The sequence below is a fragment of the Hyaena hyaena genome, unplaced genomic scaffold (assembly GCF_003009895.1).
Source record: "Hyaena hyaena isolate Hyena2069 unplaced genomic scaffold, ASM300989v1 scaffold_85, whole genome shotgun sequence".
Classification (NCBI taxonomy): domain Eukaryota; kingdom Metazoa; phylum Chordata; class Mammalia; order Carnivora; family Hyaenidae; genus Hyaena; species Hyaena hyaena.
This window is the reverse complement of record NW_024080717.1, coordinates 390,465-415,946: the sequence shown is the minus strand read 5'-3', so window position 1 is coordinate 415,946 and position 25,482 is coordinate 390,465. Positions and strand designations below refer to the sequence as shown.

The following is a 25,482-nucleotide window of genomic DNA, read 5'->3' as shown; positions in this document are numbered from 1 at the left end:
CGTTGCCCCGGGTATGGTGAAGAAGTAAGAGGAACCTGACACTTCTGCAAACCTCATGTCTGGGGCGGCTTACATGGTTATGCTCCTCCCCTACAACCCCGACCTTGTCTTTGCATTTGGAAGCTCCAGGTCTGGCAGCCTAGAGCCTCTGGGACTCCATGCTTCCTGAAGACCATCTCTTCATCTCAGAAGAGTCCAGACATAGCATCGCTCCGTGCAACAACCAAGAAAGGTATCTTCAACATTGGGACAAATTCGGATAATGTAACTGATTAGGTGTGTGAGCTATTCTCAGGGCGTGGGCACGGGAGGGGAGGGAAACCAAGTCATATGCTCCCAAAAAATCACACCTTTTTTAAATCTAAAGAAAAATTTTGGTAGTCTAAAATGCCAACTCTTTGAAGATAAAGTCAGATATTTAATAGTAATAGAAATGGTTTCTGGAGTATATCTCTAGTTTATATGACTTAGGAAGGAAATACTATTAATGGCTGTTTTCGACAGCACATTTCAGGGCGATGTCCCCTGTGAATTTTGAAGCTACAGTACTTTAACCTCTTTGAAATGCACAATCTGGTGTTTTTTCTTTATCTTAGTTGATGCTCTTGGATCCGTCTCGGGCCGATCTTGACACCTTTTATGCTCTGCTCTCTTCAACCAGACTTGTAGATTTCATCGTGGAAGAAGACTGAATATGGTAAGAACAGCTAGGAGATTCCCGAAAGACATGTTATCTGTAATCTTGGTGGGAAGTACTGAAGCCAGCTGGCAAGAGAGATGTTTAAGAATTTGCATTTTGGTTATTTGCGGATGAAACTTCTTCGTGATATTTCATAATCAACATTAATCATGGAAGTATTTCATAATTTCAGATTAACCAGCGCTTGCTCTGTCCAACTTCCTTCAGGAGTTGATGCGGGCTGTAGTGAGGATGAACAGATGTTTGAATTGGGGAAATCACTTCTATGGGTCTAATTTGCTCATCTTATGGTGTTGGCTTTAAAACCATACAAAGCATTGAAGTCACCTGGCCTTTGTTCCAGCATGCGGTGTCGTCTGAACGAATATGTATGTGGGGGGAACACGCAGGATGAGCAGTGCAGGACACCTGTGCCGGCAAAGAAACCAGAGTCGCTTTCTGAACAGTAGTTATGGCTGCAAGGGCGGGTTTTATTTGGGAACTGGACTCCATTGCCAGCACAGCGCGGACATGTGGGGATTTATAGCCAAGGAGGAGGGTGGGGGTCTGTGGGTAGAAAATGACTAAGACGAAACATCAGGGGTGGGGGTGGCTTCTAGATAAGCCCACTTACCAGGATTCTTGCTGAAAGCAGACCAGGGAGATTGGCTATCACGTGGAGGATGTTGGGAGATGAGGGACTTTGTCAGATACCAGGGATGATCAGAGATCAATGGTGAGGGATTCTCACTAAATCGACCTATGAGGATCCATGCTAAAACTGGGCAGATGGACACAGAAATGCAAAGGTCAAGGCCTAGTGACTAAGAGGTACCTTCCAGGGCCATTGTGAGGCTCAAGTAATGGGGGCTATTGTGTTCGAGTTCTTGGGCAGTGTGAGCTATTAGGGATGCCAAAAATTAATCAGAAAAGGACATCAGTGGCCTTTTACTTAAATTATTTTGTCACCCAAAGTGGATATGTTGGAGCCCATTCAGCGGGAACCCACTCTGATTTCTGGATCTCCATGTTGGCGTCAGGGCTCATTTTGGGTCTAAGGTCTAATGAAGAGTTAACCACGGTGTGAGAGGAGGGGGGGACTGTGTTACAAAGGAAACCGCTGCTCATAGTTTCATTTCCTAGAAACTCAGAGGTCTATTTTTATGCAAACCCTTGCCCACATCTGCCTTTGCCCCCCGAGGGACGGAATAAGGGGACTGGTGTTAATAAAGACCGTTCACAGTAATTGACCACTTATTAGAAGTCCAGCATCGCACTAAGGGTTTGATGTCTGTAGATCTGTTTCGGCTTCACAGCAGCCTTATGAAGCACAGATGAGAGAACTGGGTGGTCTTGGCTGGACAGCCTGATTCCAGGAGCCATGCTGAAGCCCCTGGGTTCTCTGCACCTAGACGGAGCCAGGCAGACACGCCATAAATGTGAACTTCCATTATGATACCTTAACCACTGAAGAGAAAAAGAGAAACTGGTAGATCTTTTGGAGGAAAAGAAGTAGAAACAATTTGCAAAAGAAGAAATACAAATGGCCAGAAAGCCCAGGGAAATTATTCAACCTTATTAATAGCTATATGTCCTATCCTTTGATGTGGAAACTCCACTTCTAGAAACTCTTTTAAAAGACATGATCAAGGGGACGGCAAATAATTTATGAAGATAGTCTATGCAGCATGGCAAAGAGAATATGTCGTGCCGGATGTTGGGGAGGGGTTACTTAATTGTAGTCACCCACTAAATGGAATGTTATATAACTGCCAAATCATGTTTTTTGAAAGAACACCGAAAGGCATAAGAAAGTACTTATAATACAGTGGTAAATGAAAACAGCAAACTAGACATTGATAAGTAGCATATATTTCTGATTTTCTTTTTTAATTTGAGATAGAGAGAACATGGGAGGGGCAGAAGGAGAGAAAGGGAGAATTCCAAGCAGCCTCCATGCTCAGTGCACAGCACAGAGCCCAACGCAGGGCACGATGCCGTGACCCCAGGATTGTGACCTGAGCCACTATCAAGAGTTGGGAGCTTAGCCAACTGAGCCCCCGCAGGCACCCCTTCCTGATGTTTTTAATCTGCACAAACTAGTTGCTTCCTCAGTGTTGGTTTATCTGTGAGGATGGTTTACACAAACACATGTAGTACTCACTTGTCTTAATAGTTTCACAAAAGAGCCCGGCATTCTAACCATTTTGCCTTTGAGAGATCAAAGGATTCTTGAGGTAAAGTGATCCACCAAAGTGAGAGGGCTCTTATGTGGCCAAATAAGAGTTTAATATCCAATCTTTCAGGGGCACCTGGGTGACTCAGTCAGTTAAGCATCTGACTTCGGCTCAGGTCATGATCTTGTGATTCATGAGTTCGAGCCCCACATCGGGCTCTGTGCTGACAGCTCAGAGCCTGGAGCCTGCTTCGGATTCCATGTCTCCTGCTCTCTGCCCCTCCCCTGCCCTCCCCTCAAAAATAAACAATAAAACATTAAAATTTTTTCAATGCAATCTTTCTATCAACAAAGCCCTAGTTAAGGCTGGAACGCTCCTCACTCTGTGTAATAGACACAGCAACACGGAGGGCAGTATTAGAAAGAAATGTGCTGATATGTAACCATAGTCAAGCAGTTGTATAAGTAAAAATAGTATTCTGCTCTTCATTATAGCAAATTTCTTCATGCCCAAGCAAAGAGGTAATCAGAAATTTATTTACTAAATTAAAGAAACCTCGTCATTTAAAAATTTGAAAGGTTGCGGGGTGCCTGGGTGGCTTAGTCGGTTAAGTGTCCGACTTTCGCTTAGGTCATGATCTCGCGGTTCGTGGGTTCGAGCCCCGCGTCGGGCTCTGTGCTGACTGCCAGCTCAGAGCCTGGAGCCTGTTTCAGAGTCTGTGACTCCCTCTCTCTCTGACCCTCCCCTACTCATGCTGTCTCTCTCTCTCTCCTAGAAATAAATAAAACATTTAAAAAAAAAATTTGAAAGGTTGTGCTAAAATTAAAAACAATCATTACAGATTAACCAGCCAGTGCCTTTGCTCTCCAGGAACAGATCACTTCTTTCTCAGAAGTTGCCTAAGCTTAGGGCTGGGCGATGCATCATGGCCATGGCTGGTCTCCGGCTTGCCATCAACATCTGTACAGCCTACAAGCTAAGAAAGTTTTTATGGTATTTTTTTTAATGTTTATTTTTATTTTTGAGAGAGAGAATGAGAGCGGGAGCAGGGGGTGGGACAGAGAGAGAAGGAGACACAGAATCCGAAGCAGGCTCCAGGCTCTGAGCTGTCAGCACACAGCCCGACGCGGGGCTCGAACCCATGAACCGCGAGACTGTGACCGCGGACGCTCAACTGACTGAGCTGCCCACATGGCCTGAAAGTTGTTATGTTTTGAAGTGATTGAAAAAGTCTAAGGAAGAGTACTATTTTATGACCCATCCTAGTTATATTAGATCCAAACTTCAGTGCCCACAAATAGTTTTATTTTTTTGTGCAGATATTGTCTGTAACTGCTTTTGCGCTACGATGGCAACCTACTCGTTGGTTGCGTGGTTGTGACAGAGACCATATGGCCTGCAAATGGAAAATTCTTGCTAACTGGCCCCATACAGGAAAAGTGTACCTATGGTTTGGTGGTGGTTTATGGAAAACAAGTGGATAGGGTATAAGGTCAAATAAGATTTAATATCTTTCAGTCTTTAGTGCCTTTTGTGATGCATAATAGCTGTTGAGTTCCAAGTTTATGTAAGACTACTTTATATCTTTTTATTCTTTTGTTTTGAAAACTAAGTCTGTTGGGCTAAAAATGATAGGAAGTAAATGATGAAAAGTCTCTTTATTTTTAAAGTAGGTGGGTTTTATCTTTACACTTACTTTTCTTTGGTTACATAATGAAACTTTAATATTTAAGGTAATTACACTTTACAGACATTAGCCTATAATGAGAAATCTTTCGAAATTTGCAAAAAAAAAAAAAAACGGGGGAGGAAGGGAAGCTATTTTGTCATAAATTTGTTAGGGAAATTCCAAGTGGAGGCTTAGCCTACCAAACGAATAGAAAAACGAGGAAATCAGAGGCTCCTGAGGTAAAGTGATTCGCCAAAGTGAAGTAACTTCCTTATTCACAGTGCCAGGCTAGCCCCCAGGGTGATGTCCTTATCGCTATCCAGTTATCAAACAATTCAGTGCCCTACTCAATTAATAGAAGTTCCTTCCTTGGTGAGTTACAGATCGAGACCACACCAGGTCTTGCACAAAGGAAACTTTATTTGCAGCAAATAAGGAGACCACGGGGGAATGACTTCCGAAGCCCCTACGCAGATGTGAGTGGGTTCCTTTTATTCAGGGTTAGGATGAATATTCAGAAAGGGAAGCTTTGTCAAGGTGGGCACATGGTTGCACAGCAGATGTACTTAGAAAACAGGCGTACACGAGCATCTTATGTTAATGAAGCGTGTGTTCCTCCTGGGGTGGGGACTTTAGCACCCTAAGGAAGCAGGGGTAACTGTCGGACATGGGGAAGGGGCTGTAGAGGTTGCAGGTGTAAACTGGGCAGGGTCTTGGGCTCCTGATCTCCAGCAAGGAACACAGGGCCTTGCTGGTTCACCAGTTGGAAACACACCAGTTGACCTTGAGGAAAAAGTCTGAAAAACCAGCTTTGAACTTTCTGGTAGTTCCAACCACCCCATGGGGTGGGGTTTCAATATGGACAGGGCAATAGGTTAGTGACTTCAAATTCACAGGTGTCCTAGACTGCTCTTCCACTCACTCCTTGCCTCTCCGACTTCCCTTTCCTATTATTTTCTAGCTGGCCCGGCCACTCGCAGGATCCCCGCCATAATATGAAATCCTTTGCTTCCCCAGCTTGCCTTCTGTGCTCCTGCTATCAGAAATGCATATTCCGATACTTCCTTTACAACTTGGGCAACTTGGCTCTTTTCCTGCCCAAGCGTTCTTGAAGATAGACTGGAGGAGCGGGTGAATGCACAGAGCTCTTGCGTTCTTACTAGAATGCCTGGAGTGTAGTAGCCCCCAGGGGTGCTCAGTACGTTAGCCTTCTGATGGGTTGGTGGGTAAAGGCGTCACGGTGAGCAGAGCAGTATCTGTTCCCAGGCTTCCAATATTCCCACCTCAAGGTGGATTTCCTTCTGAGAGGAATGAAATGTAAGCAGAGTGTAGCCATGCAAAGAGTGTGTGAGAAAGAGTTCAAGGGGAAGGCAAATTACCTATGAAAAGGTGAGGGGTTGGGGGAGGCAAATTACCTATGAAAAGCTGAGGGGTTTGGGGGGGGCGGGTTACTGTTGCCAGCAGGTAATCACACTGAGTTCCTCGTGCAATCTCTGCCTGGGCTTCCAGGAGGGCCCTCCCCTTCTCCTCTGTCTTCCACATCTGCTAGCTCTTCACTCATAGCTGCTAACCTTGATCCTGCTTCACTGAGAACACTGCAGCCATTGGAAGAGGACATTCACATGTTCCCTCCTCCTTGCGTGCCCACTAGAGCTCCTGTACCCGGATGTCCCGCTGGACCACCTATCCAGTTCCCCGTCACTGCCTAACACATCGCCCCAAAATGCGTTGGCTTAAAACAACCACAATCATATACTCTTTTTTTTAAGTTTATGTATTTATTTTGAGAGTTAGTGAGCAGGGAAGGAGCAGAGAGAGAGGGAGAAAGAGAATCCCAAGCAGGCTCTGTGATGTCAGCACAGAGCCTGACGCAGGACTCAATCCCATGAACCGTGAGATCATGACGTGAGCTGAAATGAAGAATCGAATGCTTAACCGACTGAGCCATCCAGGTGCCCCACAATCGTATACTCATGTGTGCTGGGCTTGAGGATCAACTGGCCTCAGTTAGGTGGCTCTGGTGCTGGGTCTCTCAACCATTACAGTCAGTGCCCAGAGCTGGACTCGCCTGAAAGCTCCCTCCCTCACAGGTCCTTGCCCAGGCGGGGAGACTCAACAGCTGCCAGCTGGGGCTGCTCAGGGATCTCTGTCTCCGTGCGGTCTCCTCAATATGGCAGCTGCAGTGTAGCCAGGCTTCTTACAAGGCTGGTGGCTCAGGGCTCTAAAGAAAGTGGGGAGAGAGACAGAGAGATCAAGAGAGAACCAGCGCTAGGCAGGGTGGAAACCCTATCACCTCTTTCCTCTCCTGGCCTTAGAAGTCCTGTGGTTTCATTTCTGCTGCCCTCCATGCAAACACTCACAAAAGCCTCAAAAGAGGATAGGAGATTTGTCAACAAATGTGTGGGCTCTTCTACTAAGGATGAGAGGGTTTTTTTTCTGTTCCTAGCTAGGGTCAGTCCCCCTGCTGGTGTGCTAGGTCTCTTCCCTGCTCTCCTGCTCAGGATCAATGTTCGAGCACTCTCTGCTTTCTCCATATCATCATCATCATCATCATCATCATCATCATCATCCCTGCTTTGTGGTCTTTTTTTTTTTTTTCATTTCCACCAGCATTATAATGTGCTATTATTTCTTTTGGCCTAAAATAAATCCTCTTGACCTTCCCAGCCCGGTAAGCACCTGCCAGTGTCTTTGTTCCCCCTTGCAGGAAATTTCCCAGAAATGTTTGCTGTTGCCAATCCCTCATCCTTCCAAGAACTTTGAAGTCATGTTTTCTTCGGCTTCACCTTCAAAATATCCTCCAGTATCTGGCAAGTTCTCAGTACCTCCACCCTTGCCAACTGGGCCTTTTGCTTCCGGTGCTGTCATAGCCTCTTGACTGGTCTCAGTCCTTCCACCTTCACCCCCTCATGATCTCTTCTCAACACAGCATGCCGGCACGGATCTTGTAAAATGTAAGTCAAGCCACGCCATTCTTCAGTTCGAAGACTTGACATAGAACCACATCCCACTCAGAGGGAAAACCGACATGCTTGGAACGGTCGGCAAGGCCCTAGGTGATTGGTGAGAGGCTGGGGGGCCCTCCGTCTTTGACCTCATCTCCTACCGTTCTTCAACTCCCCTTGCTCAGGGCACACCAGTCTTGTCGCCATCTTTGTGAATATTCCAGCATGTTTCCACCTTAAGGGCCTTTGCATCAGGCTTGTCCCTCTGCCTGGAATACTTCCCCCTCACCCTCCCACCCCCCGGCCCCTTGATACAGCTGTTTGGTCAACTTCCTCCTTTCCTTGAGGTCTTGGCTCAAATGTCAACTTCTCAATGATGTCTGCCAAGCCACCCTATTTATGGTCACAAGGCCGCCTCACATGCCTGATCCCCTTCACCTCACCCTGCGTTTCCTTTTTCTATAACCCTTATTACCTAACATTGCTATGATTATTATAGTTCTGTATTTTTTGTTTATTATTTGGAGAACATAAGGTTCTGAAGAGCAGGAATCTTTTCTATTTGGTCCATGGATGTGACCCAACACTTAGAAGTGGGTACCTGGCACAGAGCAGGTATCAGTAAATACTTGTTGAAATTTTCATTTTTTATTTCCTTCCACATTGTTATGATGAGGTTTTGTTACTTGCTCTGCAGTTTTTAATTTTTAAAAAACTGTTTATTTACTTTTGAGAGAGAGAGTGTGTGTGAGCACAGGAGGGGCAGAGAGAGGGAGACACAGAACTGGAAGCGGGCTTCAGGCTCTGAGCTGTCAGCACAGAACCCAATGTGGGGCTCAAACTCAAGAACTGCAAGATCATGACCTGAGCCCAAGTCGGACATTTAACCGACTGAGCCACGCAGGTGCCCCTGCTCTGCAAGTTTTTAAATGTTTAAAAAAAATTTTTTTTTATTTGAGAGAGAAAGAGAGAGAGAGAGAGAGAGAGAGAGACAGCGTGAGTAGGGGAGGGTCAGAGAGAGAGGGAGATACAGAATCTGAAACAGCTCCAGGCTCTGAGCTGGCAGTCAGCACAGAGCCTGACGCGGGGCTCAAACCCACGAACCATGAGATCATGACCTGAGCTGAAGTCCGACGCTCAGCCGACTGAGCCACCCAGGCGCCCCTAAAATGTTTTTAAAAATAAAAGCAATGCCTGTTCTGTATTTTAAAACTCAAAGAACAGAGGATATAGCACATTCTTTCCTACCCAGTAAAGGCTCCCTTTCTTTTCCCTTCCCAGAAGATATCACTGTTGAGTTTCTTTTTTTTTTTAATTTTTAATGTTTTTTTTTTTTAAATTTCTGAGAGAGAGAGAGAGACAGTGTGAGCAAGTGAGGGTCAGAGAGAGAGGGAGATACAGAATCTGAAGCAGACTCCAGGCTCTGAGCTAGCTGTCAGCACAGACCCCGACGCAGGGCTCAAACCCGTGAACCATGAGATCATGACTTGAGCCGAAGTCGGACGCTTAACTGACTGAGCCACCCAGGCGCCCCAACTATTGAGTTTTTAATGTGTCCTTCCATAATCTTCTCTGCAAGTACAAATCAAATATTTGTATCTATATTCATCATAAAGGGATCATATGCTATATGTTATTTTCATGCTGCCTTAAAAATTCATTTTATTGTTTATAACTGAATAACATATCTTGCACAGCTTTTCATGTCAATACCTTTAGGTCTACCACATTCTTTTTATTTTATTTTTTTAAAGTTTATTTTATTTATAGAGAGAGCAGGGGAAGGGCTGAGAGAGAAGGAGAGAAAGAGAATCCCAAGAGGCTCCCCACTATCAGCGTAGAGCCCAACTCAGGGCTCAAAACTCCGGCACTCTGAGATCAGGACCTGAGCTGAAATGAAGAGCTGGACACTTAACGTGACTGAGCCACCCGGGTGCCCCCACATTCTTTTTAAAGAGATGTTTGGTGTTCCACTGTGGGTGGTTTCTCAGTTTTAACCATTTCCTCCAGTTGATGGATCCTCATGCAGTTCTTCCCAGCCTGACTATTTCAGAGAGCTGAATCAAACAAAACAGTGTCGCCTGAAGACATACAATGCTTATTATAAAAAGATGTGCTAGTTGTTGTTTTTTCCTCTCTGTGGAATGTGTCGGAGGTTCATGGTGGTTGGGAGCCTTGCTTAGATCATTCTGAAACAGCAGCATCCTGAGCTTCTTGGGGGCTAGGAAGACTCCTAGCTGGGGTCAGACGCTGGCAGATAAGTTTCAGGGGGCTCTGGGCCAAGGCTCAGAATCATCGAGCAAGCACAAAAGAAAAGGAGCGTGGAGGTCAGTTAGCTCAACCCACATAGTTTGTGGATCAGAAAGTCTAGGTTTATGAGCATTCAGCTGGTAGCCCTGCAGCAGATCGAGAGGCTGACTCCGTTCCCAGGATGCTGCCCCCCGGAATAAACAAACGGGCCGAGTCAGACTATTCCTGGTCTTCCTCTGGCTTGTTGTGAGACCCAAACCACTTAGCCTCACTTCCTCACCGGAGCCAGCTGGCCTTGGCGCTCCTCAGCTTGCATCCACACATTGGTTACAAGCTTGCAAAGCCTTGAAGATGAAACCACTGCGTGCAAAGAGAGAGGTTGGCAACTTCCTGGGCAGTGTGTTTCCCTATTCGCCATCCTAGCTCTCCAGCCATAGACCTGCGGGTGGGAGGCGAACGTGGATCTCAGATCGGGAGGACTCAGTTCTGAATACAAGTTCAAGTCCTGCCATGAAACTGATGCAGCCATGAGGATGTGTTTTGGCACTTTAAAGGGCTTCTTCAAGCTTCTATTAGAAAGGGAAGCAGGCAGCATTACTTTTCGGCTTGACTAGCCCTTGTCTACATGATTGTTTGCTCTGCCTCGATTGCCCCGACAGCAGACATCTGGAGCTGTCTCCCAGCTCAGGAGCCACATATAGACTCTGAGCAGCGTAGCAGAGGGATTTGGTTCCTAGTTGGGCAGGAATGGTGTCCGATTCCCCATTATTCCCCTCCTTGGTCTAGCACAGTCCTTTGCGTAGGTTACATACCCAATATGTGCGTTGGATGGCTGTGTAGGCATATAATTCTTTTGTGAACATAAAGCTGAGCATACCTGTAAGTTTACAGATTCATGAACTACCCTGACCTAGCATTGCTGGATAGCAGATGCAATTCATCAGAAATGTATTGTCCAAAAAGTCACTCTTTTTCCCTCAAGTTGGTCCCACTCAAATTGTAAATACCTCTTTTTGATATTTGGCAAATTTTCTTATAAAAACTCTAAGCAGCACAATATGGAAACATCACAGTGCTAAGAATCCTTGAACCAAAAGGGATATACACTGAGATACAGGCACAGGCCAAGTGCGTTTGCTGTAACTGTGTGAAGCACCTTGAAGATGATTGCTCAGCACAGACTTGGACGCTTGGTTCAAAGTTGCTTCTCTGATCTCTGCCTCTTCTTCAGTGAGATGGGAATATTTATATGTCCTTTCAACTTTATTGTCATGGCTCAGTGATGTCCTAGCACCACCGTGTCTCCTTCAGCATCTGGCACGTAAAAAGCACATGAGAAAAGGCCATGCTGTTATAAAAACAAAATAAAACAAAAGCAAATGACCATCTGGTGACTCTTCAGGGTGAAGTCTATGTTTTTCATTTTCACAAGAAGAGGGGATTTACTGAGAGAATAGAACACCTGTGCGTACAAAATCAAACATTCCCATTTTGACCAAAGTTAATTCGCTAATTGAGCATCCAAATTTACCCAGTGGATTTGCATGTGTAGTTAGCTGTGATTTGCGGCCAAAGCAGAGCCTGGTGTATGTCATGGTGTATTACGTCACTTTACAAATCAAATTACTGAAAGGCACGTGTCTTTAGGCAATCGTGGCCAAAAAAACCAAGCAAAACAAAATAATGTGAATTATATGTAGCAGATGAAAAAATAGGGCCGGCTCAACACTGAGTGAACTGTGTTTAAAGACTTTTATTTACTTATTTATTTAGTTTAAATAATCTCTACACCCAACGTGGTGGGGCTCGAACTCAATGACCCTGAGATCAAGAGTTGGATGCTCTATGGCCTGAGCCAGCAAGGAGCCCCTTTGGCACTGAGCAAACTCTTGCATTAAATTCTGTTGACGCTAAAGGTCCCCGCTTTACTGTGAAGCAGGTAGTTCCCAGTGGTTTGAAAGGGGACATTTCCACTTAAGGAATAAAGGAAAACTTTACATCTTTCAATCTTCTTCTCAAGAGTATTTTTTAAATTTGGAAGCCTCAAAAGGTATTATTTCTCTTTCTTTTTAAAACTGTTTATTTCATTCTTGAGAGACAGAGAGCATGAGCAGGGTAGGAGCAGAGAGAGAGGGAGACAGAGGAGCCGCCTGAGGCAGAGAGTCTGATGCGAGACTCAAACTCAGAAACTGTGAGATCATGACCTGAGCTGAAGTTGGACGCGTAACCGACTAAGCCAACCAGGTGCCCTTTATCTCTCTTTAAATAACACATTTAGAAAGGTGTTCTTCCTTGAGTCAATTTTTCCCCCTCCTTTGCTTCATCAGAACCCAACCTGTCACTGCAGTTAATCTTCCCTTTGGCATTGACCTTGGAATGTAAAGTCTTTATCTGCTATCGCTGAGTTCCAGGCCCCCGGTATGACTGGCACGGAGAGCAAGGAAATATCCCATCTGCCGTAGAGCATTCCAAGGTCCAGTTGGGCTGAGGCTCAACTGCTGAGCATAGGACAGGGCCAGTCCCATTCCGGGTATGCCTGTTCCCGGGAGAGACAAATGAGCTTGGCATTCTTCCTGGGGTTTCAGGTTCAAGGTGACAGAACTGAGAAAGCATCAGGTTGGGGGCCTTCTGCAGTTTCACTTCTGACGACCTTCCTCTGACACTGTCCCCTCTCCTTCTGGGGTACTTTCCCACTTCACCCCTTCTTTTTAGAGGTGCCGGGCCCTCCTGGTGTCTCCTCACCTCCTTGTCAATGGTCTGGCTTTTTGAACACTTTACTATTTATGACCATTCAGTGTGTCTTCCATGGGATGTTAAGAATGTTCAAAGCCTTGATTTATTCAGCAAATGTTTATGTCAAGCTCGCCATGTGGGAGGCCATCATAACGACAGAGTACATGTAAAGAAATGCAAGGTTCTTGACCTAATAGTGTTCACCATCCAGAGGGAGGAATGAGTGCCTCGACATGGAGCCTTCTAGAAAAGTAGCATAACGAAGCAGCCAAGAGTATAAGCTCTATGCCATAGCCTCTGCTTTACACTCTCCTCATCCTAAACAAACCTAGTTCTTAGGATTGGAATGACAAGGGAATCATTTGCTAAATGTCATTGGTGGAAATTAGCGGTGTGTGAACACACTTATAGGCTCTGTAAGTGATATAATCTCTTCTAATATTTGGAAGTCTTGGGTTCAGTTTACTTAGCATTAACTCTATGCACAAGTTTAGTACAGCCTAAGATTTTTGTCTAGACCAGGGGTTTGCAAACTACGGCCTGTGGGCCGAATCTCAACTCCGGTTTTTGTAATGCTTGTGAGCCAAGGATGGTTTTTGTAACTTTAATGAGTTACATTCTCAATGGTAATTTAAGTACTCACATGATCGCCTCAATTTTGCCTAAAATATTTACTCTCTAGCCACTTACAGAAAAAGTTTGCCATCCCGTGGTCTAGACCAAGGCTCTCTAATAGAATTTTCTACAGTATGTCTGCACACTCAAATACTGTAGCCTTGAGCTTAAATTGTGCCTTTTTAAGACCTGAAATACGGTTAGTGTGGCTGAGACACTGAATTTTAAAATTGCATTTAATTGTAATGAATTTAAATTTATTAAAAAATTGTTTAAGGTTTATTTATTTTTGAGAGGAAGAGACAGAGCATGAGCAGGGGAGGGGCAGAGAGAGAGAGAGGGAGACACAGAATCTGAAGCAGGCTCCAAGCTCTGAGCTGTCAGCACAGAGCCCGACATGGGGCTCGAACTCATGAGCAGTGAGATCATGACCTGAGCCAAAGTCAGATGGCCAACTGACTGAGCAACCCAGGTGCCCCTTAATTAATTTAAATTTAAATGGCCAAGCGTGACTGGTGGCTATCATATCAGATGGAGCAGCTCTAGACCATTTTATGTTTTTATTAGTTTTTAAAAATTTCTTTTAGGTGTATTTATTTTGAGAGACAGAGCAGAGGAAAGGTAGAGAGAGAACGGGAGAGAGAGAAACCCAGGCAGACTCCGTCCAGTCAGTACAGAGCCCGATGTGGGGCTCAGTCTCACAAACCACTCACGAACCATGTGATCATTACCAGAGCTGAAACCAAGAGTCGGACGCTTAACTGACTGAGCCACCCAGGCGCCCCTAGACCATTTTAAGTGTAAGGATTCTGTAGTCTGTCAGTGTTCCTCATTCTCAATTTCCTCAACTCCCCAGAGGCTGTAGGAGTCAAGGGCGAGGCAGCACTGCTAGTCAGATTCTTGCCCTGGACTGGCTTTCATTGTCTGCTAGAAAATACTTAATGGAATGTGCTGGAAAAATGCATGTGAGCACTCGCTTATGCTCTCTTAAGGCTGCTCTTGACTGTATCCATTCATCTGCTTTCATCTGGGGTAAAGCAGTGGGCTTTTTCAACCCTGCACGGCCCCAAATTAAGGAAGGCTTAGTCAACGTTAGGGTTCAGGCCACAGACAGAGAAAACCTCACTTCCTTCTGTCACTGCTCGCAGATGCTAACTTCAGCCATAACTCATACCTCTCCTAAAACTGCTAAAAACAGTAAGAAGCTATCAACACACATCATGAATGTTGCCAAACCATTTCCCCTAAGAGTAAAGCCACAAGTCAACAGTTGACGTTCATGGTGACTGTAGTTAACAATACTGAGTTGTATATTTCAAAGTTGCTAAGGGAGTAGGTCTTAAACAGTCTCATCACAAGAAAGACAGCTGTCACGATGTGCGGTGATGGATGTTAACTAGGCTTGTAATCGTTTTACAATATATGCATATATCTGATCATTATGTTGAACACTCTAAAACTACTACAGTGTTATATGTCAGTTATATCACAACAAATCCGGAAAAGCAAAAGTCACAGTTGGTATGTGTTCTGCCTTCCAAGGTAGCAGAGGTGATAGCAGGTGTTTGGCAATGGGATCACATGGGTTGCTGGTTTTCCAGCCTCCAGCGTCAGAATCCTTCTTGCCCATAGCCAATAACACCAACATCCCATATTTTAGATTCTCCCACGAGCAGCAATTTACTGCCAAGTTCGAAATTCTACAACGGCTAACAGTGGGTTTGCCTTTGTACAATAGAAAAGCCAATGAACATGGGCTTAGTATAACAATTTTATGATTTCTCAGAAGCTTCTAGAAGTCCTCGGCTCAGCGTCATGATTTGTACCGTGCGCTGTGAGATCGTGCAAGGACCTGGAGACTTGAGATCATCTACCCTGTCATTTCACCGACCCCCCCACCCCCCGTCCCCGGCACGTTGTCTGTGGAAATTACTTTAAAAAAATAAAATAAAATCAGGGCACCCGGGTGGCTCAGTGGGTTCAACATCGACTTTGGCTCAGGTCATGACCTTGTGGTTTGTGAGTTCGAGCCCCACATGGAGCTCTTTTTTGTCAGCTCAGAGCCTGCTCTGAATTCCTCTATCCCCCCCTTTCTCTGCCCTTCCCCTATTCGCTCACTCTCTCACTCTCAAAAACAAACATTAGGGACGCCTGGGTGGCTTAGTTGGTTAAGCGGCCAACTTCAGCTCAGGTCATGATCTCACAGCTCGTGAGTTCAAGCCCCACGTCAGGCTCTGTGCTGACAGTTTAGATCCTGGAGCTTGCTTTGGATTCTGTGTCTCCCCCTCTCTCTCTGCCCCTCCCCTGCTCATGCTCTGTCTCTCTGTCTCTCAAAAATAAATAAATGTTTAAAAAAATTAAAAAGCAAACAAACTTCTCTTTGAAAATAAACCAGTAAAAACAAAAGTTTAAAAAAATAAAATATAATCTTTAAAAATAAATAAAATAAAATAAAATACAATGTGGAAAGATCATTAGTTTTTTTCCAGAGAAGATGCTGACACTTATATATGTGTAGCTTAATTGTATGTTGTTCTTATTCCATGGGGTAGTTTTTGATACTCCAATTATTTATTTTTATCATCCTTATTGAGTCAAGATATTGTTATCTACCTCCCAATATCTTTTTCCCCTTTTTTGTTTTGAAGGAGAGAGAGCCCAATGTGAGGCTCGATCTCACAACCATGAATTCATAACCTGAACCGAAATCAAGAGTCAGAATCTTAGCAGACTAACTCCCCAGGGTGCCCCCCCCCCTTTCCTGCATCTCATACTGATAGAATCGCTGGTTACAATTGGGCATATACAACTCAGAAAAAAAGATTATGTTTCCCAGACTCCCTTGCAGCTAAGCATGGTGTGTGACTAAGTTAAAGCTAATGTGACGTGAGAGGAAGTGAAATGTCTGGCTTCTTGTAACATGGATGTTGTAGCCACCAACATCTTGAATGATCCCAAGATGGACAATGTGCCAGGGTTGGTGAAGTGACAAGGTAGGTGACCCAGTTCTTCCAACCCTCAATCCAGAGCTGTTTTTTCACACACTCGGGTGTCATCAGTGCCGCAGAGGAGAAAAGGGAGTGATTACTTCTGTCTGGGTTGATCCCAGAGGGTGTTCTGAAGAAGATGGGTTCAAGCTTCTTAAACCTTTCTCCCCAAGGAATCCTCAGGCAAATAGAAGAGTTAGAATGTTATCCCTGGAGAATCGGGGGCTGTAGCCTAAAGCAATCTACTCCAAAGGGAAATTTCTTTGAAATAGTTTGCTTTATTTCATTCATGCACGCACTCACTCTTTTATTCATGTGTTTAGCAAACATACTGCAACACAAATTGAGTGCCAGGCATTGTTTTTCACAAGGACACACAAAGCCCTGCTCTCTCGGTGCTTATGTTCTCAGGCAAGATAGACATTAAACAGATAAGCACATAAATTATCAGCATGATAACTTCTGATTGTGTTAAGGGCCATGAAGGAAATAAAGCAGAGTAGTCTAGTACAGAGTATATATACCTCTCTGTGCCTCCGTGGACTCATCTGTAAAATGGAAATAATATTAGAGGTCCACAATTCCAAAATCTCCAAACTGAAAGCTTTGTCCTCACTCAGTCAATGGCAAACACATGACTTGAATTCATTTGGAGGTAAATCTTGATCTGAACTTGAGGAAGCTAGTTTTCTCTTTCTTTCTTTCTTTCTTTCTTTCTTTCTTTCTTTCTTTCTTTCTTTCTTTCTTCTTTCTTTCTTTCTTTCTTTCTTTCTTTCTTTCTTTCTTTCTTTCTTTCTTTCTTTCTTTTTCTTTNAACAACCCATACTGTCAGCACCCAATCACTAAGCCACAAGGTGGGAGAGGAACAAATGGACGGTTGGGAACATTCTGGTCTGGGGATAGCAAGGGGTAAAACAATCTGGTGGGGGAAAGGGACAGGATCTGAGCAAAGTAGAGAGATCGTGCTAGACTTGGAGGAAAGGCCAGGGTTGTGGGAGTGAGAGACAGATGAGGGCAAAGATCAAGCTAATGGGTCATGAAGAAGGAAAAAAAAGGTCTAAAAATGAGTGCCTGGAGAGGGCAAGATTAAGCGATCTGGGCATCTCACCAACCATTTTCTATACTCTTTTTCTTTCTTTCTTTCTTTCTTTCTTTCTTTCTTTCTTTCTTTCTTTCTTTCTTTCTTTCTTTTTCTTTCCTTCCTTCCTTCCTTCCTTCCTTCCTTCCTTCCTTCCTTCCTTCCCCTCCTCTCCTCTCCCCTCTCCTCCCTTCCCCTTCCTTCCTCCCTCCCTTCCTCCCTCCCTACCTACCTTCCTTCTTTTCCCACTTAGTGTGGAGAACTCTCTGTTTCACTGCACAAATTTTTAAGTGTTTGGTGATGGGATACTGCCCCAGGCCCCAGTAGGAGCATTACATAACGTGTAGATACATATACCTATTACCTTCTAAGATCTGAAAAATTCTTAGTTCCAAAACACATCTAGACCCAGAGGTTTTGGGTAAGGATTGAGGATCTGTAGTACCCCTCACATGTGGTTATTATGAGGATTATGAGTTAATGTATCGAAACATTGAAAATGATGCTCAGAATATAGTAAGTGCTGCCTACATTAACAAATGTTACCGTCACCACTAGTATTACATTGGCAGGGTATTTAGATAAGTTGGCCAGAGAAAACCTGTCTGAGTATGTGTTACTTATGCAGACACCTAAGGGATGAGAATGACCTGGCTGTGGGAAGGAGAGGGGAACGATGGTTTCAGGAAGAGGGAACAGCAGGTGCCAAGATTGGTTCGAATGGGGAACAGAAAATGGGCCAGATGTCTGACGTGTGGTCAAAGTAGGAGAAGGATGGTTCAAGGTCATGGAAGTAGGTCAGGAGCCAGAACATGCATGATATAAGCAATAATAAAGATCAAAGTATAATGGGAAGTCACTGTAGTTGATGTGACTCATGTTTATAATGAATGCTCTCGTGTGGTTTGATGAATGACTTGTACAAGAGACGTGCAACTGGGGGACCATTTTGGAGCCTCTTGCAGTCATCTGGGTAAGACCTAATAGCTAATGAGTAACGGGTAAGGAGGTGGCAGGAGACAAAGAGGAGAGTGGACAAGTGCAAGAAAAAGTTTAGAAATAGGGGAGGATAAAAGATTTTCTGATTAATTCTTCATTCTAGTTTGTACGATGTCCATATGTAGAGGCTAAAAATTTCACAGTCATTGTCTCAGGTATGTCAAGGTCAGGGTTTGCTGGACCCAAACGAGCAATTCCACACATCTCTCCGCAACTCTGCATTGAATGGTGTCACACTGGCAGTTCGAAATTGGCCGTGGTGGGAGTCTTTACACTACAGGAATTTGCAAATGCTGCAAATCAGGACTTAACAAATCAGAGATGTGGGTGGGGAAAGGCCAGCACACCACTGTTATTTTGCCTATGACTAAACCGCCTTCATCTTAGAGCCTCCATTTCCCCCCATCATAGAGATACTTAAACTAGGCATATTCTGGACAGCTCAGCGTGATGATGGCTGACACTTCATATTTTTAACTCCACTAATTCAGGGATCCTCCCACTTTTTCCTGGGATCTCATCTAGGTTCATGGGAGTGGACTCAGAAGAGGGTACCTGGGTCACAATTTGTCCTTTATTCACTTTGGCCCCATTTAGAATACGACTCGCCTCCCAGGTCAACAGTAATATCCTTCACAGCATTACTCATTACCTTCTGATAGTGGGATTCACGGAGCCATCATGTCTTCTGGCAGAGGCATAGCTGGAGATGGGGTCCAGGGTCTGGGATCCCATAAACAGGGATCATAAAAATACCTCCCTCTACATCTCTCCTTTTCCCATCTTGACTCAACCCTTCCTCCCTGAGTGATGAACATTTCTCCTAAATCTTTGAGTACGGTTGATGCTCAAGGGAGATATACCGTGTTTATCTATTGGCTTCCTGTAATCCCTGGCCTATTGCCATATCTTTCCAGGCTCCAGATTGGGAAGTATAGAATTCTGGTGGGTGGAAATGGTAAAACAGAGTAGTCCAGGTGAAAAGACTTGCAAGTCAGGGAGCTACAAATTGGGCTTGGGGTTTAGTGACTAGAGAAGCTGAGAGGGATATTATATCAGGTAAGCCTGGACAAGCAGATATAAAGCAAATTATTGGAAGACTTTGGATGCCATGACACAAAGTTAAGGCTCATTCTGTAAAAATGGAAAAAAAAAAAAAGAGAAATCATTTGAAAGACTTCAGAGTAATGTATTCTGATTAATGTTTGGGAATCTTAATGGTTTGGGTGGATTGGAAGAGCAAGAGCCTGAGGTCAAGGATGAGGTTTTAGCGTGGATCAAGGGTGGAATAATCTCAACTGAAGCTGTGTCAGCTAAAATGGCAAAGCAAGGAGGACATCGAGGAGGTCAATGAAGACCATCAAGTGGACTCAGTGAATGGTTTTAATGAGGAGGAGACAGGGCGGTGAAAGAGAAAAAAAAAAGGCAGTGTTGTACCTCTAACTTCAACTTTGGGCATGTCAAGATGTGTGAAGAAGCTCTTTGAGATCCTTCTGAGCCATCTTACATTAGAGAAAAGGAAAGCTGGAGGGAAATTTGCTTATTTACCTTCTACTAGAGGAATTAAGGGAAGTAGGCATTTGGTTTATTAGATATCAACATATTTGGTTGATTCAGTCAATGGGGAAGACAAATGCACTAATTGTTCTAGAAGCCTGTTATAGAGACACAGGCTAGATTATTCCATAGATAAGCACCTGTTAAAGGAAAACCAGTATTCTGGAGAAAAATACTGATAGAGATCATAAAGCTAGAGGGCAAGTCCGTGGTTAAACCATCCCCTAAGGCAGGACAAGTTCAAGTTAATATGGTGATTAGCAAAGCTCTTTAGTACTTCCCATACTACCTTTTAAGGTCTTTCTCCCCTGGGTACCAGGGTCTCTCCTGCTAAACCTAGATGCTCAAGAATCACCGTTATGGGTAGGTTTCCATATGTCCCAGTTTTCCTAAGAGACTCTTGGTTTTCTGCCAATAGTCTTAGCCTAATTATATTTTTAAAAATTTTTTTAAAGTTCATTTATTTGTATTGAGAGAGAGAGAGAGAGAGCAAGCACATGAGTGGGGGAATGGCAGAGAGAGAGAATCCCAAGCAGGCTCTGCGTTGTCACCACAGAGCCTGACGCAGGGCTCAAACTCACGGTCCATGAGATCATGACCTGAGCCAAAATCAAGACTGGGATGCTTAACTGACTAAGCCACCCAGGTGCCCCTAGTCTTAGCATAATTATTAATAGGCCTGCCTTCCTTTCACTCCTGTAAGTATCCTCTTTTTTTTTTTAATTTAAAAAAGTGTTCTATTATTTATTTTTGAGGGTGAGAGAGAGAGAGAGAAAGAGAGCATGAGTGGGGAAGGGGCAGAGAGAGGGAGAGACACAAAATCCAAAGCAGGCTCCAGGCCCTGACCTGTCAGCACAGAGCCTGACAGGGGGCTTGAACTCATGAACCACGAGATCATAACCTGAGCCAAAGTCAGATGCTTAACCAACCGAGCCACGCCGGTGCCCCCATAAGTATCCTCTTTGATCAATCAGGGGTCACCCAGACAGTGCCCTGACTCTCTGCTCTGTGCTCTCCTTTCCAAATGTATGTAATGTAAACCCTATGTGTAATGGAAATGTCCATCCCCAAGTCATCTTGGATTTCCGAAAACAATCCAAGAGGAAAGCCAGCTTATAGAATGGCAGTGCCAAAACGGCGGTTGAGTGATCGTGGGCAAATCAGCTAATATTACTGAGCTGTATCTTAACCTGTAAAATGAGGATAATGGATCTCTTAATTTTTCTACTTAGAATACTGAGAGGCTCGAATACTGTGATGTGTACTGTGTAATGTGTACCAGAGTAGGCTTAGCAAGCAAACAGTAATTGCACCAAAATCTTAATGTGTTATTCATCCCAATGTGTGTTCATTTGAATATTCCTTCATCCCCAAATCTCAGACTTTGACAGCTGGTAAATAGCTCTTCCACTGCACTGTTTTAAATACTAGTGAATAGGAAAATGCACTTCTACCACCTTCAAAGCTATGTAACTGAAAAGCTCAGATGCTAAAAGCTAAATATGTAACTAAATTATTATGAACCTTAGTAGTAGAGAGACACAGTCATGAGCTGAGGAGATGTCATCTAGGCAATGGAGAATAAGACTTGATTTTAAACTGTAGCCAAAGAGAAGCAGCAAATGGGAATTTTCAGATCTGATGTTTGGTATATTTTAGAATGATTTAGAATGACGGTGATGTGTGCTTTCTTATACTTACAGGTGTTTCCCGTGTGGACACTGAAGAGACCGTCCCTTGTCCTTTTTAACATAATTCTAATTTCCAAACTGCTTGGAGCTAGATGGTTTCCTAAAACTCTACCCTGTGATGTTACTCTGGATGCTCCAAAGGCCCATGTGATCGTGGACTGCACAGACAAGCATTTGACGGAAATTCCAGAAGGTATCCCTGCCAATGCCACCAACCTCACCCTCACCATTAACCACATACCTGACATCTCTCCAGCTTCCTTCCACCAGCTGGACTCTCTGGTAGAGATCGATTTCAGATGCAACTGTATACCCATTCGACTAGGGCCAAAAGACAATATGTGTCCCAGGAGGCTGCAGATTAAACCCAGAAGCTTTAGTAGACTCACATATTTAAAATCCCTTTATCTGGATGGAAACCAGCTTCTAGAAATACCTGAGGGTCTTCCTCCCAGCTTGCAGCTGCTGAGCCTTGAGGCCAACAGTATCTTTCATATCATGAAAAATAACCTAACAGAACTGACCAACATAGAAAATCTCTACTTGGGCCAAAACTGTTATTTTCGCAATCCTTGTAACACTTCATTTTTCATAGAAAAAGACGCTTTCCTGAGTCTGAAAAATCTAAAGTTGCTCTCCCTGAAAGATAACAATATCACATATGTGCCCACTACATTGCCATCCACTTTAACAGAGCTCCATCTTTATAACAACGCCATTACAAAAATCCAGGAAGATGATTTTAATAACCTCAATCAACTGCAAGTTCTCGATCTAGGTGGAAACTGCCCTCGTTGTTACAATGTCCCGTTTCCTTGTACCCCCTGTGAAAATAATTCTCCCCTACAGATCCACGTGAAGGCTTTTGATTCCTTGACAGAGCTACAGGTTTTACGTCTACACAGTAACTCTCTTCAGCATGTGCCCCAAAGATGGTTTAAAAACATTAAAAAACTTAAGGAGCTAGATCTTTCCCAAAACTTCTTGGCCAAAGAAATTGGGGAGGCCAAATTTTTGCTTCTTCTTCACAACCTTGTCCAATTGGATCTGTCTTTCAATTATGAACTTCAGGTCTATCGTGCAGCTCTGAATCTATCGGATGCATTTTCTTCACTGAAAAACCTGAAAGTTTTACGGATCAAAGGATACGTTTTTAAGGAGCTAAGAAGTCATAACCTCTCCCCGTTACGTAGTCTTTCCAATCTTGAAGTTCTTGATCTTGGCACTAACTTCATAAAAATCGCTGACCTCAGCATATTCAAACAATTTAAAACATTGAAAGTCATAGATCTTTCAGTAAATAAAATATCACCTTCAGGAGATTCAAGTGAAGTTGGCTTCTGCTCTAACACCAGAACTTCTGTAGATGGCCATGCGCCTGAGGTCCTTGAAACATTACATTATTTCAGATATGATGAGTATGCGAGGAGTTGCAGGTTCAAAAACAAAGAGACGCCCTCTTTCTTGCCTTTTAATAAAGACTGTTATGTGTACGGGCAGGCCTTGGACCTAAGTAGAAATAATATATTTTTTATCAAGTCCTCTGATTTTCAGCATCTGTCTTTCCTCAAATGCCTAAACTTGTCAGGAAATACCATTGGCCAAACTCTCAATGGCAGTGAATTTCAGCCTTTAGTGGAGCTGAAGTATTTGGACTTCTCTAACAACCGGCTTGATTTACTCTACTCAACAGCGTTTGAAGAGCTACGCAACCTAGAAGTTCTAGATATAAGTAGTAACAGCCATTACTTTCAATCAGAAGGCATTACTCACATGCTAAACTTCACCAAGAACCTAAAAGTTCTGAAGAAACTCATGATGAACAACAATGACATCTCTATGTCCACAAGCAGGACCATGGAGAGTGAGTCTCTTAGAATTCTGGAATTCAGGGGAAATCATTTGGATGTTTTGTGGAGAGATGGTGATAACAGGTACTTAAAATTCTTCAAGAATCTGCTAAACTTAGAGGAGTTAGACATCTCTGAAAATTCCCTGACTTTCTTGCCTTCTGGAGTTTTTGATGGCATGCCTCCAAAATTAAAGACTCTCTCCTTGGTCAAAAATGGGCTCAGGTCCTTCAACTGGGTAGGACTCCGGAATCTAAAGAATCTAGAAACTTTGGACCTCAGCTACAACGAGTTGAAGACTGTCCCTGAGAGATTATACAATTGTTCCAAAAGCCTCAAGAAACTGATTCTCAAGTACAATCAAATCAGGTGTCTGACAAAGCATTTTCTACAAGATGCTTTCCAGTTGCGATATCTGGACCTCAGCTCAAATAAAATCCAGGTTATCCAAAAGACCAGCTTTCCCGAAAATGTCCTCAACAATCTGGAGATGTTACTTTTGCATCATAATCGGTTTCTGTGCACCTGTGATGCTGTGTGGTTTGTCTGGTGGGTTAACCATACTGAGGTGACTATTCCTTACTTGGCCACAGATGTGACTTGTGTGGGGCCAGGAGCACACAGGGGCCAGAGCGTGGTCTCTCTGGATCTGTATACCTGTGAGGTAGATCTGACTAACCTGATCCTGTTTTCCCTTTCCATATCGGTGGCTCTTTCTCTAATGGTGATGACAACGGCAAACCACCTCTATTTCTGGGATGTGTGGTATAGTTACCATTTCTGTAAGGCCAAAATAAAGGGGTATCAGCGTCTGACATCACTGGATTCCTGCTATGATGCCTTCGTTGTGTATGACTCTAAAGACCCAGCAGTGACGGAGTGGGTTTTGGATGAGCTGGTGGCCAACTTAGAAGACCCAAGAGAGAAGCATTTTAATCTGTGTCTTGAGGAAAGGGATTGGTTACCAGGGCAGCCAGTTCTGGAAAACCTTTCCCAGAGTATCCAGCTTAGCAAAAAGACGGTGTTTGTGATGACAAACAAGTATGCAAAGACTGAGAACTTTAAGATAGCATTTTACTTGTCCCATCAGAGGCTCATGGATGAAAAAGTAGACGTGATTATCTTGATATTCCTTGAGAAGCCCCTTCAGAAATCCAAGTTCCTCCAGCTCCGGAAAAGGCTGTGTAAGAGTTCTGTCCTTGAGTGGCCGACAAACCCACAGGCTCACCCATACTTCTGGCAGTGTCTGAAAAATGCCCTGGCCACAGACAATCACGTGACCTATAGTCAGGTGTTCAAAGAGACGGTCTAGCCCTTCTTTGCCCAGAGTGACTGCCTAGCCTACCAAGGAGAAGCTTGGCTGCCTAGATTTTCTCATGAATGTCTCACTAAAAGGGTGTTTTTAAACTCGCCAGGACATGGGATTGTTCACATCAGAGAGGAGAGACACAGTGTATGACAAAGGAATTGGAAACATGGAATTTCTAGAATGCAACAGGTCATCTTTCCGATCTCTCTGTGACTCCATCTGCACCTGAGTCTCCTTTGTCTGTTCCTGTATAAGATACTACTGGGAGAAGGGTGACAAGGAGAAGACATAAGGCTCTCATTCTCCTGTAATTCTCTTGTGATTATTGAGAGAATCACAAAGTTGAGAGAAATCATGCTTCTACCCATCGGAAGTACTGCTATGTACACATATAGGGTAAAAGATGCTCAGGGCCTGCCTATATGACATTACAGTGTCCCAGAGTTAGTGACTTGAAAACACAGGGAACTCAACTGATCGCTTCTGCATCATCTAGCTCCCCCTCCTGTGCAGACCGACTGTCTGCACCCAGTAGACGGTGGCTACTAGATGTCACTTTCTCTTCACCCGCGGGCCTGTTGCTGGGTTATAATAGTGAAAAGCACCTTTACCACTGGTGGACTTTGTCTACTTACAAATGGAAAAATTAAAGTGATCTGCCTGTATACAAAGTCAGACTCTTTACCTTTGATGATAATTTCCCTGCTTAAATATTGGTATGGACTGGATGGTTATTCCCTCCCAAATTCAGATGTTGAAATCCTAACCTCCAGTCTGATGGTTTCGGGAGGCAGGGCCTTCAGGAGGTGATCAGATTATGAGGGTGGGGCCCTCAGGAATGGGATTAGCGCCTTATTAGAAGAAACCAGAAAAGTAGCTGCTTGCCATGGTCCCCACTGTGTCCATGTGAGGAGACAGAGAGAGGTCAACAGTCTGCAACCCG

The 25,482-nt window shown here is 44.0% G+C and overlaps 1 protein-coding gene across 1 annotated transcript; it reads left to right on the top strand.

The window, feature by feature from the left end:
- The first annotated feature begins 657 nt into the window (after nt 1–657).
- Nucleotides 658–25,145, top strand: TLR7 (toll like receptor 7). The gene is made up of 2 exons (XM_039234254.1): nt 658–697; nt 21,393–25,145. The coding sequence occupies exons 1-2, from the start codon at nt 695–697 to the stop codon at nt 24,540–24,542; spliced, it is 3,153 nt and encodes a 1,050-aa protein (XP_039090185.1). The 5' UTR covers nt 658–694; the 3' UTR covers nt 24,543–25,145.
- The last annotated feature ends 337 nt before the right edge of the window (nt 25,146–25,482 follow it).